Here is a 15,244-nt window from a genome sequence, read left to right on the forward strand (position 1 = left end):
CAACTGGCTTATGCTTTTGTTTATATATTTCGGACTGAGATGTGATTTTCTGGCGTCAGGTTGGATGATATCCTTGGCCAGCACTAGATTGCCTTGTTTTTGGTTGTGTATGTCCAAACCAGATGTATGTTTGACTCGGGGGTTTAAAATATCTATAGCGTGCAATCATTTTCGATAGACTCAAAACAAGAATTCCTTGCAGCATTGATTTATCTGAAATCCTAGAAGACATAAACATGGCCATGATAAGTTCCATGATAAGTTCCATGTTGAATATCCGAAAGTGTACTCGAGTCATGTGGCGGATGATCGACAATGTCAGTTGGTTGCCCAGAACAACGGGGGCGGTGAAGCACTCGTCAACACACCGTCGAATGTCTGAGATTCCACGTTGACACAAAGGGAGGAGGTATGTGAGATCTGGTTTTACCAAGTCTCTAAATCTTTGTTTTGTTACAGACCCTCGGAAGATTCAGAACGCAGCCCCCCGCCAGCCATCGCATGATAATCTCATGGCACGGTTACATGACGACGGTCAACAAGACGTCAATTGCACAGAGATCCTAAGTCCCCAACCATTTGCCCCTCCAGGCAAAGGCTTCCTCGTATCCTCTCTCGAGTCCGGCAACGGGATAGACCCTGCCGATAATGCCCAGATGTCCTCCCCCCAAGAATATGGATACAACTCTTCCTCCTCCTCCACCCGCCATTCAACAAGCGACGTCTTCGGCCGTGAAATGGACGATGAACTAGACCAGCTGAAATCCAGAGCATCGAGTCGCTCCTCACTATCCTCAATTCCAGCCTCCGTCCTCATCCACCCAGTCGACAGAATGAAACAAATGCCAGACATGGACATCCACGAAAAGATAGCGGGCTATAGAGTAGAAGAGTCCGAAGCTAGCTTCGGCGACTTCAACGACGTCCCAGCTAACATCCGCACCATCCGCCACCGCGAAGCCGCATTCCGAAAACCAAGTTCCGTCAGGGCAATGCAGATGCACACAGAAGACGAGGCCGACGAAGACGAGTATCTAACGCCCCCACGCCGACGACCAGGCCTCCGCTCACGGTCACCTGGTGCTTCGCCACTAAAACGATCACCGCGATCACCGTACTACTCGCCAAATGCCTCGAAACAACCAAAGCCGAAGAAGGAGGCTCCACTCGTGCTGCTGCATTGCACCCTTCTCCCACCCTCCATCCCAGTACATGGAGCAGCAGACCCAAGAAACCAGGGCATCCTGGAAGACGAGCTACCGGCGGAATACTGGAAGCGATGGCGGCGTCTGCAAGACCGGGTTGGATCAGGTGTGCTTCGCGATCGCGGCGTGTTGATCTCGCACCCGGAGGATCTGTACGATATTCTAGAGGAGCGGCTACTGGAGAGCCTCGAGCTACAGCGGCCACGTCTTCAGAACGGACACTTCGTGGGTCGGGAGGACGATGGTTCTGGCTCTGAGGGGGATTTCTCAGATGTCGAAGAGAGTGAAACGGACGGCGAGCAGGGTGATGAGTGTCCCGACTGTGGGAACCATGTGCGACACGGAGATAGTAACCGGAAGTGGGAGATTCGGGTGTTTGCTGCGAACGGCCTGATGCGCGCTGGGGCTTGGGCTGCTGCGTGGCGCGATATGGAGAAGGTTGATGTCGAGGTTGGACTTTGGTTGCCTTCTGATGTGCGCCGTGGTCTGGAGAGGAGGCTTGCGGAGGAGCAGATGGCAATTGTGGAGCAGGCTCAGATTCAGACGCCGCAGATGCAAATGCAGATGCAGATGCAGATGTCGCCGATGAGTGATGGTGGGCAGCAGTCCCTACCAGAGATTCTGCAGTCGCCTAGACAGAGCCATGCTCGCATGATCAGCGATGTAGGCTCTTCCCAGTCTGATGAGATGACGTTCGGGAATGGTTTCAGTCAAGCTGAGGCTCGACTTGACCATGCGGCTGAGTTTGGACGGCAGATGAAGAAAGAACATGAGATTGCTCTCTCGACTCTCCTGGTCAATTATATCCGTGTTCTCGCGGCTGATAGACGCAATATTGCCCTGCTTATTCTCAGTGTCCTCGTGGTTTTCCTTGCTATTGGTCCTCGCCAGCAACATGTCTCTATCTACTCCCATCTTGGCTCTTTTCCTCAGGCCTTGCCGAATGACTTCCTGCACTCTTCGGATATGCCGCGTTTGAGTGTGGGTCCATCTATGTCTTCTTCTGTCTCTTTTGCGCGTTCTGTCAGTGCGACCGATGCACTAGTCGACAGCTCAGTTCGCTCTGTGCCGACTGACTTTGCGGCTGCTAGTGAGACTGAGGTGATTCCAATGCCTGAGATATCTGAGTCTGCTTCTCTGATTTTGGGCTCTCCTGGTTCTCACTCTCAGCCTCCGCACTCAGTAGAGCCCATAGAGACTACAGCACCACCCCAGCTGCTGGAGAATTACCAGGTTCAACTCGACGAGGCACCGGATTATGCTTCTTTGCCTGCTGTCCCTATGGAATCTCCCATTGTGCCTGTGGAGGCCGTGGAGCCTATAGAAACCACGCAACCCCAGTTTGAGGACAACGCAGATGCTGCTTTGGTTAACACTGTGGACGCTCCTGTTGTGTCTTCAGAATCCTCTCCTTATTCCACCGACTCTGTCGAGTCTTTCGTCTTGTCAGATGTATCTATAGAGACTGCACAACCCAAATTCGAGGACAATGCGCATGATTCTTTGGATGACACTATGGACTCTCCTGTTCTGTTAGATATGCCTACAGACAATGAGCAGCCCCAGCTTGAGAGCGAGACAGAAACATTTTTGGATGACACTGTTGAACCTCTCGTTATGCCCACTGAGTCTTCCTCCACTGACTCTGTCGTGTCCTCCGTTCTGTTGGATGTGACTACGGAAATTGCACAGCCTAACCCCGAAGACGAAAAAGAAGAGCAACACGAAGAAAACGAACAAACAGATTGATTTTGGAAAGTATATATATACCTTCCCGACCTTACGACTATGACTGGAACGATATCAGGCGAAATGTTTGGAATTTTTATGATTTTAACAATGTTCCTTTCCATTTTTGGCGTCTTTTGCTGATTTAGCCATAGCCCCTCGTTAGTTAAGATTTATGATTCTGTTTGTATTAGCGAGCCCCATCTAGTCTTTCTATAGTGCAACTTCATTAATTATGTTACAACATAAACATAACAAAAGACATGAAACAAAGCCAAGCCCTTAGAGTTTGATATCTCCACTTTGCCCCCAGGTCCTCTCCCGCTCGCTTAGTGATCATCCCTCCTCCAATAGATTATATATTTATCAAATATTCTTTACATATGTAGACAGATTTATTAGAATATATGCATGGAAATTATTTGAGTGTATGATGTGTAATAAATATTCAAGCTAATTCTTACATGCTGTACCTACATCTATCAAGCCTGAAGGTGATCTGTGCCTAAGACAATGCGGGGCAGCCCAAATCATAAGCCCTCTATGTTATACGTTGTCCCGCACAATGTAGATCAGGAACCAAAAACTGAAACTGAAGGCTCGATATTATTTATTATCGATTAAAGGTTAGTTGAACGAGTTCGATTTTGTATTGGGCAGGTTTAAGTGATTTGAGATCTCACTGGCCCAGCGAAAGTTATCCCTCAACCCAGCATAAGTCACAACCGGAAAAAAGTGCTAATCACGTCCAGACCTTCGTAAGCTTCGTGACAGGAACATCTAGTAACCGCCGCTCTGGCCACCGTTGTAGCCACCTTGGCCACCGTAACCCTGACCCTGACCACCGTAGCCGCCCTGGCCACCACCGTAGCCACCTTGGCCGCCGTAGCCACCCTGGCCACCGCCACGGTAACCACCGCCGCCGAAGCCGCCGCGACCACCGCCTCCGGCAGCACGCTCAGTAGCCTTGTCAACACGGATCTGACGACCGTCAAACCTGAAAACAAAAGGATGGTTGTTAGCACATGTTCTATTTTAACAGGGATAAAGACACTGTTTATGTCACGTTGGAGCAGGCGACGCCTATGCGCCGCTTATTCCAGCATGGGCATTGACTAATCGCTTTAAGAAGAAAACATGGAGAATTAGTTTGCTTACTCCTGGTTGTTCATGGCGTTCATAGCGGCAGTAGCCTCATCCTCAGTGGAGAAACGGACGAAACCGAAACCACGGCTGCGGCCGGTATCACGGTCCTTAACGACGGTCTAGGGAAAAGAAATAAAGGTCTTAGAGAGTGCAGATCAGTTATGGAAAGTGAGATCGACTCACAGCATCCTCGACAACGCCGAATTCCTCGAAGCGCTGGCGCAGACTGTTGTCGTCTGTGTTCCAGGAAAGACCGCTGGAAAATGAAGATTAGCAGGCGCATGGGGGAGAAAGTAGGAGACGCTCTTACCCAATGAAAAGCTTCGACATGTTGATGGAAATGGGTGGAGAGAGATCAAGAGAGAGGGGGAAAGGTGTTAAGTGTGAAGAGGGGCACAGCCGAGCCTGATCTTAAATACAACCCGGGACGGAACAACATCACCCCACAGATTCCTGTTTTTTCAGGCTTTTATTTTTTTTATTTTTTTGATTTGGATTTTATGTGTTTAGTTATTTGATATGAATTTGTCCCAGGTGGACATGTAAGAGTATGTTATATATACTTGTTTGGGTAATATGTTTACCTTTGTGTATAGATAGTTATCATGATGTACATAGTGGACCCATATATCCCCACGCTGTCGACGGTGGCGTTAAATTTATAACCTCATACAATATATGGCATGTTAAATACATCTGTATATTATATATTAGATATATTATATACAAGATAAGCATAAAAAATAGAATATAAATTAAAAAAAACAAGTATAATAGTATGATGGTGGAACAGAATAACTAAAATTAGAAAAACTACATCAGTACTTATGTAGTGCTCTCAAGGTTATTCCCGTCATGAGGTCATTATCCCCATCTACTACATCACCCCACCCATAAACCCCTTTCTATATAAAATCTTCTTTCCTTGATATTCTCTTAACCCATAAAAACTTCCAAATCATCAACATGCCTATCACTGAAATCACTAGGTAACCCTACCTCCTTCACTTGCACCAACACACATCTAACATCCATTACAGCAAAGCCGACTTCCTAGAGAAGATCCTTGGCTCTGACGATGCCGCCATCCTCGATTGCTACGCCGACTGGTGCCCAGCCTGCAAAGCCATCGCACCCAAATACGAAGAATTGAGCGATACCTACAACCAAGTCAAATTCTACAAGGTGGATATCGACAAGGTTGAGGACGTCGCACTGGAGCTAGGTGTACGGGCTAAGCCTACATTCATGCTATTCAAGGACGGAGGAAAGATCACTGAGGTTGTTGGCGCTCATTTGCCAGCCATTGAGCAAGGGATCAAAACTCATCTTCTCTAAGTGAGAGTGTGTGGCCGCCTTGTTCTTTTCTTTTCTTTTCTTTCACTTTTCTCACCCACTGAGATTCTTGCGCTCGTGGGATACATGACTCCAGCCATTTGATAGGCTGGTTACTTTATGATGCGGACAATGTCATCAATCAGACATCTGCAAATGTGGTTCTGATTTTAATGGATGTAGCACTTTTATCAAAGCTGCCCAAAAGGAATCAAATGATGATAATTTCACTTTTGTAGTGCATTCATACAGATATCGCCGAAACATTGAGACATTCTCACGTGTAAAATGCCTAACTTGTGCGACCTACAAACAAAACAGCAAAGCAAACATCAATTATCATACCAAAAATGGCATCAGAGGTCCAACTTAGATACTCTCCTTGTAACCTTTCATATCTCATATACTAAAACCCAGAATCAATCAAATAAGTCGGCGGAATAGTAGGCCAAACATCAACCCCATCCAACATCGCCAAAATCATCCCCCCACTCTGATGAACTTGAATATGACAATGCATCAAGAAAGCACCGGGATTAACAACATGATACCTAATAACTGTCCAAGTCGGACCAGTGACAGCCGGCAATGTATGGAAGGTATCACGATACTGCGGTGTCTGTAGATTAAAGTTACCAGGAACAATCTGTACCGCTTCCGCGACCGAACCCCAATTGAAAGTCCCATTCCCCTGACCGATAATAAAATGCTTATTTGAGTGCTTGTGGATTGGATGCGGGGGCTGCAGGATAGTATCCGTCTGGAGAACCAAGTCGATCCAGGTATCATTCTTCGTTCTGATGATCAGGTCTTGAGGAATAGAGTTCTGGTTGAAGAGCAAGGGCTGTGCTTCCTCAAGCTCAAGTCCGTAGCTGGTATTACCGAGTCTCCAGCGGAAGGCAGTGCCAACCTGGTCGATATTCAGGAAGAATGTTTGTGCTATATCGTTTGAAGGGACGAGAGCTGGGAATGGGACGACCAGGGACTCGTCTAGGAAAACGGTATCTGCCGTGGTGGGTTGGTTGTTGATTGTGATCCATGGGTTGGTTGGACGTGTTAGCTGGGGGAGGCCGTGGTATCGCATTATCGCCGTTGTGTTGAGAATCTGGTTTATGCTGGCGCTGACCATGCGAACGGCGTAGTCTCCTGCTGGCTGGGTGAGAGGAATCATCACTGAGTAGCGGTTTGAGTTTGGAATTGTGACTGCATTGACCCTTTGGGGCTGGATGTATCGTCCGTCTATGGCGTATATGTACATGTCGTGCTCGTCGATTGAGAATGTGAGTTCTAGCAGGCCTGCCGTGCTAGTGAGATCCCAACTGACATATTTAGAGGCTGCGTTGACAGCAAATATTTCTTGGGGACCCTGGGATGGCACGCAGCCTTCGAACATAGTTGGCGGGATGGCAGCGTAATTGTGTGGGAAATTGAATACTGTTTCCGTGATATTGGGAGGAAAACACCTAGTGATGAAGTTAGTTCATTGATCAGAATCATTAAGATAGTCATTGGAGCATGACGGATCAATCTACTCACGCCATATCTGTTAGCCTTAGACCATCCAGGCTCGTCCTCTGAACGGGCGTTGTTAGGGCATCAATCTCGGCACGTGGCAGGCAGGTAATTGACCCTTTGCCATTGATGAGCAAAGCATTGGCACAAAATGCATCTGTCCCAGAGGCCATCTCAGCAGCCCAGATCTCCTCAGACGTAAGCACGCGCCACTCCGAAAGCAAGACGGGACAGGTTTCTTTCTCTGCGAGGGTCATAGCTTTCAACTCAGCAGGATCGGTTGCGATCAAACTAAAGGGCTTTTCAACAGTGGGAGCAGGGGTGATATAGATTGGTCCATAAAGTCCATCTTCGAGAGAGCCACGGTGATGCGCATGATACCAGTAGGCACCGTACTCGGTTGCTGTCCATCTATACAGGAACGAAGTGTTTGGTCTGATGGATCTCTGAGAGACACCAGGAACTCCATCGGACCAGGGAGTCCCCAGCTGTTCGATTCCTATAAGACACTAAGTTAATATGTGTGTACTAAACTAGATCAAGCTCGTCATAAAGCTTACCATGGAAGTGTATAGTGGTATTGAACGGGCACCGGTTATCAACGAGGAACTCAACATTGTCACCCTGGTTGATCCGCAGCGGGGGACCAGGAAACTGGCCATTTGTCGAGATCACTGGCCTAGTCACTCCTGCGACGCTTCTCTCCGACCACGTCAAGGTAACTGGAAAGAACACTGTAGCTGCAGTTGCCCATTGGACGAGGCATAGAAGCCAAAGAGAGCGACTGCCTAGAGGGGACTTCATATCTAAAGATGACACTAGACTAACAATCTATAATGGCCTGTTCTTGATATTTTCTGCTTTGCACGGGATTTCCACCGATTTATATTGGTCCAGGGAGGCCCATAAAGCTTTGTGTGAGCCATATCCGTCTCAATCTCACTCATGGAGCTTTCATGCAGGTCTATCGTATCCGATGCAAGATTTTCATGGGAGCCTTCTTGCTTGCGAGCTCGTAGAGACGCAAAGTAAAGGAATGACTAAGTCAAGGCTCGGGAACCAATCTAACCCCTCGGGGAATAGGCGAGAGATTCTGAATTAGCTCGGGATTCTTTTATTTGAAGCAAGGGACCCGATTGGGAGCAGCAGGGTGAGTCTGGGGCGAATGAAGGAGTCCAATTTCAAGATACCCATTCACATTTCGGAGACAGTAGTCCCGAAAAGCAGCTTGGCGGTGCTGTAGGGATATGCCTACGAGAAAGCTGTTGGCACCTGCTTATGTGTAAGCTGAGAAGCTCTGATCCAGGTCCGAGACAGGGAACTCTTTCAGCCTCGGCACGTTACCGAGGTGGTGTATCCGGGACGAATGATGCATGATGGATGCAAAGTTTCCATGGCTGTGGGAGAGGCTGACTTGGGTCTGAGTATGGGTATTCCGGCACTTTGCATGTCACACAGGTGCGAGCCAATATCACTGGTCTGATCAAAGAACTGCCGGTCTCGGTCGTCATCGGATTGTGAGTCAACCAGTCGCAGGTTGGGTTTCATGGAAGAAGGGTCGGCGGAAACCTCAATCCCGGACTTAGCATGGACGCCACGTGCTGATAATTGAATCAAGGTACGCAATTTTCAGGATAAATCAAAAGACTTAGGTGAGGGAGAGTATACAAGGGAGCCTACGGGGGTCGGATTCCAAATTGAACCACCCAACAGTGAGGTGTGGAAGCTGCCTGGATGGAGCTAAGATCTAAAACAAAAAAAAGAGAAGTTGAAAACGCCAATTGATTTGTATGTAGTATTGTTGAAAATGCGGTTAACTTCCAAATTATATGCTAGGAAACAAGAAATCCTCCAACAATTTCGTAGGATTGAACTTTTTCTTGCCGTGCATGACGCTCCATGGGGCAAGTAAATGGAATCACAAACATTAAAAGTTGACATTACCAAAGTACCCCGGCGTGTCATCATGGGTAGCATCTGATGCAGGAGGGTGGTCCACTTTAGAATTGAAAACAGCAACTGGATCTGACGCAGGCACTGCACCCATAAGAGACGAGGAGACGGGCTGATCAAGTAAGCCTCTGTTTGGCCATCCTTGTTCTTCGGGGCTTTTTTGACCGGCACCATCTAGATGCAGGCCTTCCAAATCATCGGGGTTTATTTCGCCATAGCTATCGTTCAGTCGTTGTAAGAATTCCGGGTCAAAGCCCATTTGTATCAGAGGGTCAGCTGCGCCTTCTCCCGGTATAGACGCACTGGTCGGAAGACTACTACCCCAACCCGTAGAGATAGATGGATCTGCACCAGCTGACATCATCCCTGCACTACCAGCGTAACTGCCTGATAAACTCCCCGGTCGGCTGGGTCCAGCAGAAGAAAAGCCGGTGCCAGGAAATCCGTGACTGCGAAGACTAGGGCTGGAGACTGCAGGGCTGTGGATGGGGGCGCCTCGGCATACTGTTCGCGCTAGCACATTGATCTCTCGGGGCGCAGCTCGGAGGCCGCCATTGACAGCGAATGGGGGCTGCATGCCCAGATCGGCGAATTGGATGCTGTCGTTGTTCACAGGAGTCTGTAATCCACAATCACGCTTGAGAACACCCAGCCAAACAATATTATCTGCGCAGGTCTGATTCCAAGGATCGTCACATCCATAGATGACACGGCGAGCTTCTGCTTGTATCATCTGATCTGATGGAATAACACCTTGTGCCTTTTGGTTATGGATGTATGTAGTGAGTTCGACAGAAAGTCGATGGTAACAATTGATATCAGTAGGAACAGGAAGTCTAAGTGCGCTACCATCTCCCTTAGAGTGCTCAGTACCCCAGGGATCAGGGGACCGCCATTCATAGTCAATCATGTATGGGGGAATGGCATTTTCAACGCGAGCTTGAATCTGCGGGTCAAAGCCCCAGTCCCCTTGCCATTGAGCCATGCTGGCTCCATTTTTGAAATGGCCGGCCAAATGGTCGACTCGATCTTTCCATGTCTGGAAGATAGAGCCACAGAACCCACAGCGGGATTTGATATCTGTAATGCTGCTCTGCCATTTCTCCATGCAGGGTTGGAACTTGGCATTGTGCATCAAACGGAGGTGTTGGTTGAGATGATCCTTCCGGTAAAATGTTCTCTCTTGTACTGTCTTCTCTTGGCAACTGATGAAGTTGTGAGTTTCTAGGTGTTCATCGTCTGGATTAGCTGCCAAGCAGAAGACACAAAGAGGTATACCATTCTGTTCAATTGCGCCGCCGTGGGGGGAGCAGGTCCATTTGTCCAATATTAAATGTATGGACTTCTCGTGCCGCTGCCAGTCATATTTAGCAGGGAAGGAGTCAGTACAGAAGGTACATTGGAAAGGACGAGCAGATTGGGCCTTTGAATGGGCTAGTGTGTTGACAGGTACTGAGGCCTTGCGGCGACGACGACGTTCCTTGCGATCCATTGAGCCAAAGGAACGAGAGGACCGATGAGAGAAGGCAGAAGCAAAAGAGAGATCGGAAACAGATGAATCCAAACTGCTGGCAGAGGCGGTGCACAGTTTATGTTCAGAGCTAGCACGGCTTGACTCATTGTTACTAGACCCAGGGCGACGGGGCCTCACGTGACTCGATGGGGCCCGTGATGGACGCGAGGGATCGAATGGAGGATTGGCCAGGGCACGGGTAATATCGCTGATTGTAGCCGGTTCGTTTTCGGGAGGAGAGTACTTCCAACGTTCAAGAGGGGTCATGAGGGATACGTTGACGGATTGTTTCATAGGGATATCCACAGCTCCTGGAACGGGAGAACTGCTCCCAGGCGACGAACGAACTTTGCCGCGTCGCCTGGTATTGGCGAACCAGCTAGAAATTTGTGTCCGGGTTAGACCAGTGTCTTGTTTCAGGTCATCTTTTTCTTGCTCGGTAGGATAAGGGTTCTCGTTGTGGTCTCTCAGCCAGCCCTTCAGGATGCTAACTGCCTTGCGGGAGAATCGAGCACCACTTTTTTGAGAGCGTGAATCTGGGTCATTGGGATATGTGTTGTATGAAACTGATTTGAGGGCTTTCTTTCCTGTCAGGCTACCTATCGGAACATAGGCATTCTCTGACACGCTATGTAATGTTTGGAGGAACTTGCCAGGCGTTTTGGCATGAGTGAAACTGCATTCGCGATAAAGAGAGATGCAGCAAGTACAGCCATAGTTCAATGTACCGCGCTTTGCAACGAAACAGTCTAGTCCCATTCGACGGCAAAATTCGCACGGGTCTTGGGCCCGGAACATAGGGTAAACTCCGTCGGGGTCGACGGGATCAATAGTTTGTCCCACATTCACTTCGGATTGCTCCGGTACCGGGTCATTTGAGAAATCCAATGTCTGATCTTGAATTAACAAGTTGAAGTTTGCTGCATGTTCATCGGCTTCGTCGAGTTCAATATCAATCGAAGCGACATCGTCGTCTAGTTGATTAGAGCCATGGGCTGACGAGGCGCCCTCGAAATCAAAATACTCCATGTCGCAAATGATTCCAATGGGAAAGAAATGCTGTACAGAGAACAGCTTTCCAAGACCAACAGAATAATGGAACAATACAGGACACGGTGGAAAGTAGTAGAAGAGTCGGTCAGATGAAAACTGGCCGAAATCATCTTGGTCTGGGGTAGGAAGAAGGGTGAATAATCAATTCGGGTGGAGCTCCGTGACCTGGAACTAAAGGTGGGCACCATTCAGCCGCTGAGATTCTCGGTGACTCGGCATGGACCGCTCAATGGCAAACCCCGGGCTTTTTCACGATAAGCATCATTGTCACGAGGATTTATGGTGAAGCACATGCTCACGTATCCACTACATAGCTCAAAACTTGGAGAAACTTGGGTACCGTAGGAAGCTAATTCGAGGAAGTCCACAAAGAGTGGATGATGAGAATCAAAATGGATCAGAAATGAATGCATTGGCGCGCCCTTCGAATGACAACGCTAATCCTATTTAGGTCAAGCCCCGCCAATATGGGGTTCCAAGTTGCCAAGCCCCGGTGATTCATCTCTCTCTGTTATCGCGATATCGGACGTACGTTTTTTTTATTTTATACCTGTGTTGTGTAAAAACTCCAACTACTATCTACACTAAGAGGAAATTACCCGGGTCAAGCCATACATATTAAGCAACGTCGCAGCATCCCTAGGAGCCTACCCTAGGAACTAGGAACTCAGGAGGGCCCCATAAACAAACGCCCTCATCTACGAATCAAACATAAACTGGAATAGTAAATCCTGGAAGGTGCATCATCACTGCCATTCATCGTCAACTGGGAGACAGATGCAATTGAAGGAAAGCTTGCAAGTATTCTGCAACGGGGTCGACAAGATCGGAGGCAGAAACATCTTCGTCAATTGGACGGGCAAATAGACCATCAGTATTGTCGTAAAAGCAAGCTTTTTTATACAACAGGATCAACATTGTAGTATCAACTAGTTAGAGTGGTATTCTGTGGCATCCCATTGACTTTCTGATAGTGTCTAGAAATAGGAAATTAAAGACATGGTAGTGGAGTCATAATTATCAAGTTTGTAAAATCATAAAACAACTTGATATTTAGATTATTCCCTAAATCTTTAAGAGAGGCTGTATGGAGTATACGTGATCGGCATTTGCTACGATATACAAGCATGAATCTGGCCCAAATGAGGCGCTTGGATAGAGGGGCAGTACGCAATACACCGTGCGCCCTCTTAACGAATAATATTTCCCTGGAAATTGACCCTTCACTAACGTTTATTGCTTCAACATGAATCCTTATCTTCCCCCCGAAACTTTGACCCAAATATTTTCTTTCCTCCCAAAGGAAGATAGTTTGGCGTCGTACGCGACCGTCTGCAAGACATGGCAGGCCATTTTGGAGCGTCGGACCTTTTCTACCATATGTCTCACCCCTTCTCGACTCCCAGAATTCCGTCGTATACTCGGTCTTCTAGGCGGTGCACCCTCAAGTCAGTCTAGGCAACGGCGGGACAATGTCACGCGCCTTGAATTCAAAGTTATACTTCCAGAATACGATATTCCGGCCCGCGCGGCTCGCGAAAATAAAGCCGACCGTAATCAGAACAATCAGACATTTACGGCCGCATTGAAAGCCCTATGGGAAGCTCTGAGCGAGTGGCCCGAAGATATGATTCAGATTTCTCTATTCCTCTGTGCCCAGTCTCCGAGTGACTGCCTAGCGGACCCCGACGTAAGCGGAAGGCTAAGGCGATTATTGCAACAAAGTGCTGGCGACTTGTTCGAAAGGAGATATGAAAATTCTTTTCTTGAGCTAACGCAGGATGCGTCTACGCTACCGCCAATCGATATAATTGGCGAACTCGAGATTAGGACTGTTAAATATCGAAAGATTGCATCAGAAGCCATGTTTAGAATTATTTCCCGCCTTCCACGATTGAGAACACTTCGGGCTGAGATCGATGACAATGAAAGAGACAGTATATTGCGAAACTTTCTACGTCAAGGTATGTTGCCCATATACTGTTTATATAAGACCTCATCTGAAGAAAATATTTCTAGAATTTGCTCTAAGCATTGATGAAACGCCCAAATCTCTCCAAAGTCTCATTTTGGTCCCTCATAAAACTCTCTTTCAGAACACGAACCTCCCTACAATATCTGGTCGTGGCAAAGACTCCCTAAGTCTAGCTTTATCTAATATGAGTCAACAGCTGCAATATATGGAGCTAGATACTCTTATGGTTGGACCAGAACTCTTCTGGCCGCCAACTAAGGTAGGTCAGTTATGTTGGCCGAAACTCACCACTTTCAAATTGAGCTACACAAGTGCCACCCCTTCCGGAGATTGGCTTCTAGAGGAGGACCCAAGATGGAAAGAATTTGAAAGCTCCGAGTCCGACCTTGAAGAAATGGAGCCCTGGGAGCTTGCTCTACCTCATTATCTCCGCCTAGAAAAGATCCGCACAAAGCCCACCAATGCCGTGAATGAAATATATCTAGCTGCAGGGCGGGCCGCTCAATATATGCCCCGCCTGCGAACCATGAGTTTACGTTCTCTCGCTGAACACGAGCACCCTAGTGGACTTCAGCATGTCTTTGAAAGACATGCCCAACATTGGTTTTGTTATGAGCGCTCTGAAGGCAAAGCTACATGGGTCAGTTCTGGGGAATTTCACGCTACAAAGGATGTTCGTGAGGTCTGGAATATGGTAGCCAAAAGCCATGGCCACGACCAGATCACGATTGAAGTAAGTTTTCTCAAATGGGCTTTATGAGAATCTCTTGCTAAGTGGGTGAGTTCACTAGAACCTAGGGTTTCGTGGAGTGGCACCATCCCTTTTGACATGCAAGCCTGGGGAAATTGATGAAGAGTTCAGAAAACGCGAGCGGTGCTTTTCATGGGAGGCTTGAAAGGCTCTCTGAATTGGACTAGGTTAGATTTAGAGTCAAAGATAAGACATTTCTTTTTGGAGATTTGGAAAATTCCATTTTATCAGAACTCAGCAAGGCTTTACAGGTTCGGATTGCACACTTCAATGCTGTGTCTGCCTCACTACCGTATCACTACTGTTTTAGCGTCTCGAGGATCTACCTTATCGACCATTCTGACTAAAGCATATATACCTCACCTTTATTTATTTCATTTGGAAAGCCAATCCTTGTTGGTGGCCCGACACCTGTTCTCGCACGGATCAAAGAAAGAGCCTCCATTTCTATGACCACGTTTTCATCGGCATATTTGAGGGAAATGGTCTTCTCACCAGGGAAAACGAGTGACTATAAAGTACCATGCTCAAATATGACCTTTTGACAGATGTTGTATGAGCCAGTCAAGAGAGCTGAGTGGAAACATATGCTATCATGTATCCACTACATAGCTCAAACTTGAATGTCTACATAACTTGTATCTATGTATCTAGGTACCTACACAACAGCCGTGCGAGGAATCAATACTAGGAGTAAGCACTTACATTGACTCGTGCGCGCGCCATGTGCGCTGCTCCGCCTCAAGTCATGGTATATATTTTATCTGTGAAACTATATAAACTAGTTCGCCGTTCACTGCCAAACTTCTATGTACGTAGTCAAATCTCGTGGGCTGACGAAGTATAATTACGAATATCACATCTCTTATGGCAATAAATTGATGATTCAATAGTATTACCAGCCAAAATATTCATATATCTGTCTATACATAAATGGATGCAGCTACTATTTTTGCGTAAATAGAATCGATAATTTGGACGAGTATGAGTCATTTCTAAGAGTATTTGTTAATGAAGCTAAAAGAAGCTCTAAGTAGGGAAGCGAATAGACATCTAAGGATTGCACTTTGCAC

At 47.4% G+C, this 15,244-nt stretch overlaps 6 protein-coding genes across 6 annotated transcripts; 3 read left to right on the forward strand and 3 right to left on the reverse strand.

The window, feature by feature from the left end:
• Nucleotides 1-512: 512 nt before the first annotated feature.
• Nucleotides 513-2,954, forward strand: N7479_000196 (uncharacterized protein; the record flags this gene model as incomplete). Its single annotated transcript, XM_057247894.1, has 1 exon — nt 513-2,954. The coding sequence occupies one exon, from the start codon at nt 513-515 to the stop codon at nt 2,952-2,954; it is 2,442 nt and encodes an 813-aa protein (XP_057112326.1).
• A 759-nt stretch (nt 2,955-3,713) lies between these two features.
• On the reverse strand, nt 3,714-4,409 carry N7479_000197 (RNA recognition motif domain-containing protein; the record flags this gene model as incomplete). The annotated part of the gene is made up of 4 exons (XM_057247895.1): nt 3,714-3,930; nt 4,092-4,198; nt 4,263-4,335; nt 4,390-4,409. The coding sequence occupies 4 exons, from the start codon at nt 4,407-4,409 to the stop codon at nt 3,714-3,716; spliced, it is 417 nt and encodes a 138-aa protein (XP_057112327.1).
• Nucleotides 4,410-5,045: 636 nt separating this feature from the next.
• Nucleotides 5,046-5,417, forward strand: N7479_000198 (thioredoxin family protein; the record flags this gene model as incomplete). Its single annotated transcript, XM_057247896.1, has 2 exons — nt 5,046-5,068; nt 5,120-5,417. The coding sequence occupies 2 exons, from the start codon at nt 5,046-5,048 to the stop codon at nt 5,415-5,417; spliced, it is 321 nt and encodes a 106-aa protein (XP_057112328.1).
• A 403-nt stretch (nt 5,418-5,820) lies between these two features.
• On the reverse strand, nt 5,821-7,730 carry N7479_000199 (multicopper oxidase; the record flags this gene model as incomplete). Its single annotated transcript, XM_057247897.1, has 3 exons — nt 5,821-6,877; nt 6,951-7,425; nt 7,487-7,730. 3 exons carry the CDS (start codon nt 7,728-7,730, stop codon nt 5,821-5,823), a joined length of 1,776 nt encoding a protein of 591 aa, XP_057112329.1.
• Nucleotides 7,731-8,853: 1,123 nt separating this feature from the next.
• On the reverse strand, nt 8,854-11,421 carry N7479_000200 (putative homeobox and C2H2 transcription factor; the record flags this gene model as incomplete). Its single annotated transcript, XM_057247898.1, has 1 exon — nt 8,854-11,421. One exon carries the CDS (start codon nt 11,419-11,421, stop codon nt 8,854-8,856), a length of 2,568 nt encoding a protein of 855 aa, XP_057112330.1.
• Nucleotides 11,422-12,691: 1,270 nt separating this feature from the next.
• N7479_000201 (uncharacterized protein) lies at nt 12,692-14,316 on the forward strand (the record flags this gene model as incomplete). The annotated part of the gene is made up of 3 exons (XM_057247899.1): nt 12,692-13,409; nt 13,465-14,153; nt 14,212-14,316. The coding sequence occupies 3 exons, from the start codon at nt 12,692-12,694 to the stop codon at nt 14,314-14,316; spliced, it is 1,512 nt and encodes a 503-aa protein (XP_057112331.1).
• Between the last annotated feature and the right edge of the window lie 928 nt (nt 14,317-15,244).

This window comes from Penicillium vulpinum (genome assembly GCF_028829585.1).
Source record: "Penicillium vulpinum strain IBT 29486 chromosome Unknown utg000001l_segment0_segment0, whole genome shotgun sequence".
Taxonomy (NCBI): domain Eukaryota; kingdom Fungi; phylum Ascomycota; class Eurotiomycetes; order Eurotiales; family Aspergillaceae; genus Penicillium; species Penicillium vulpinum.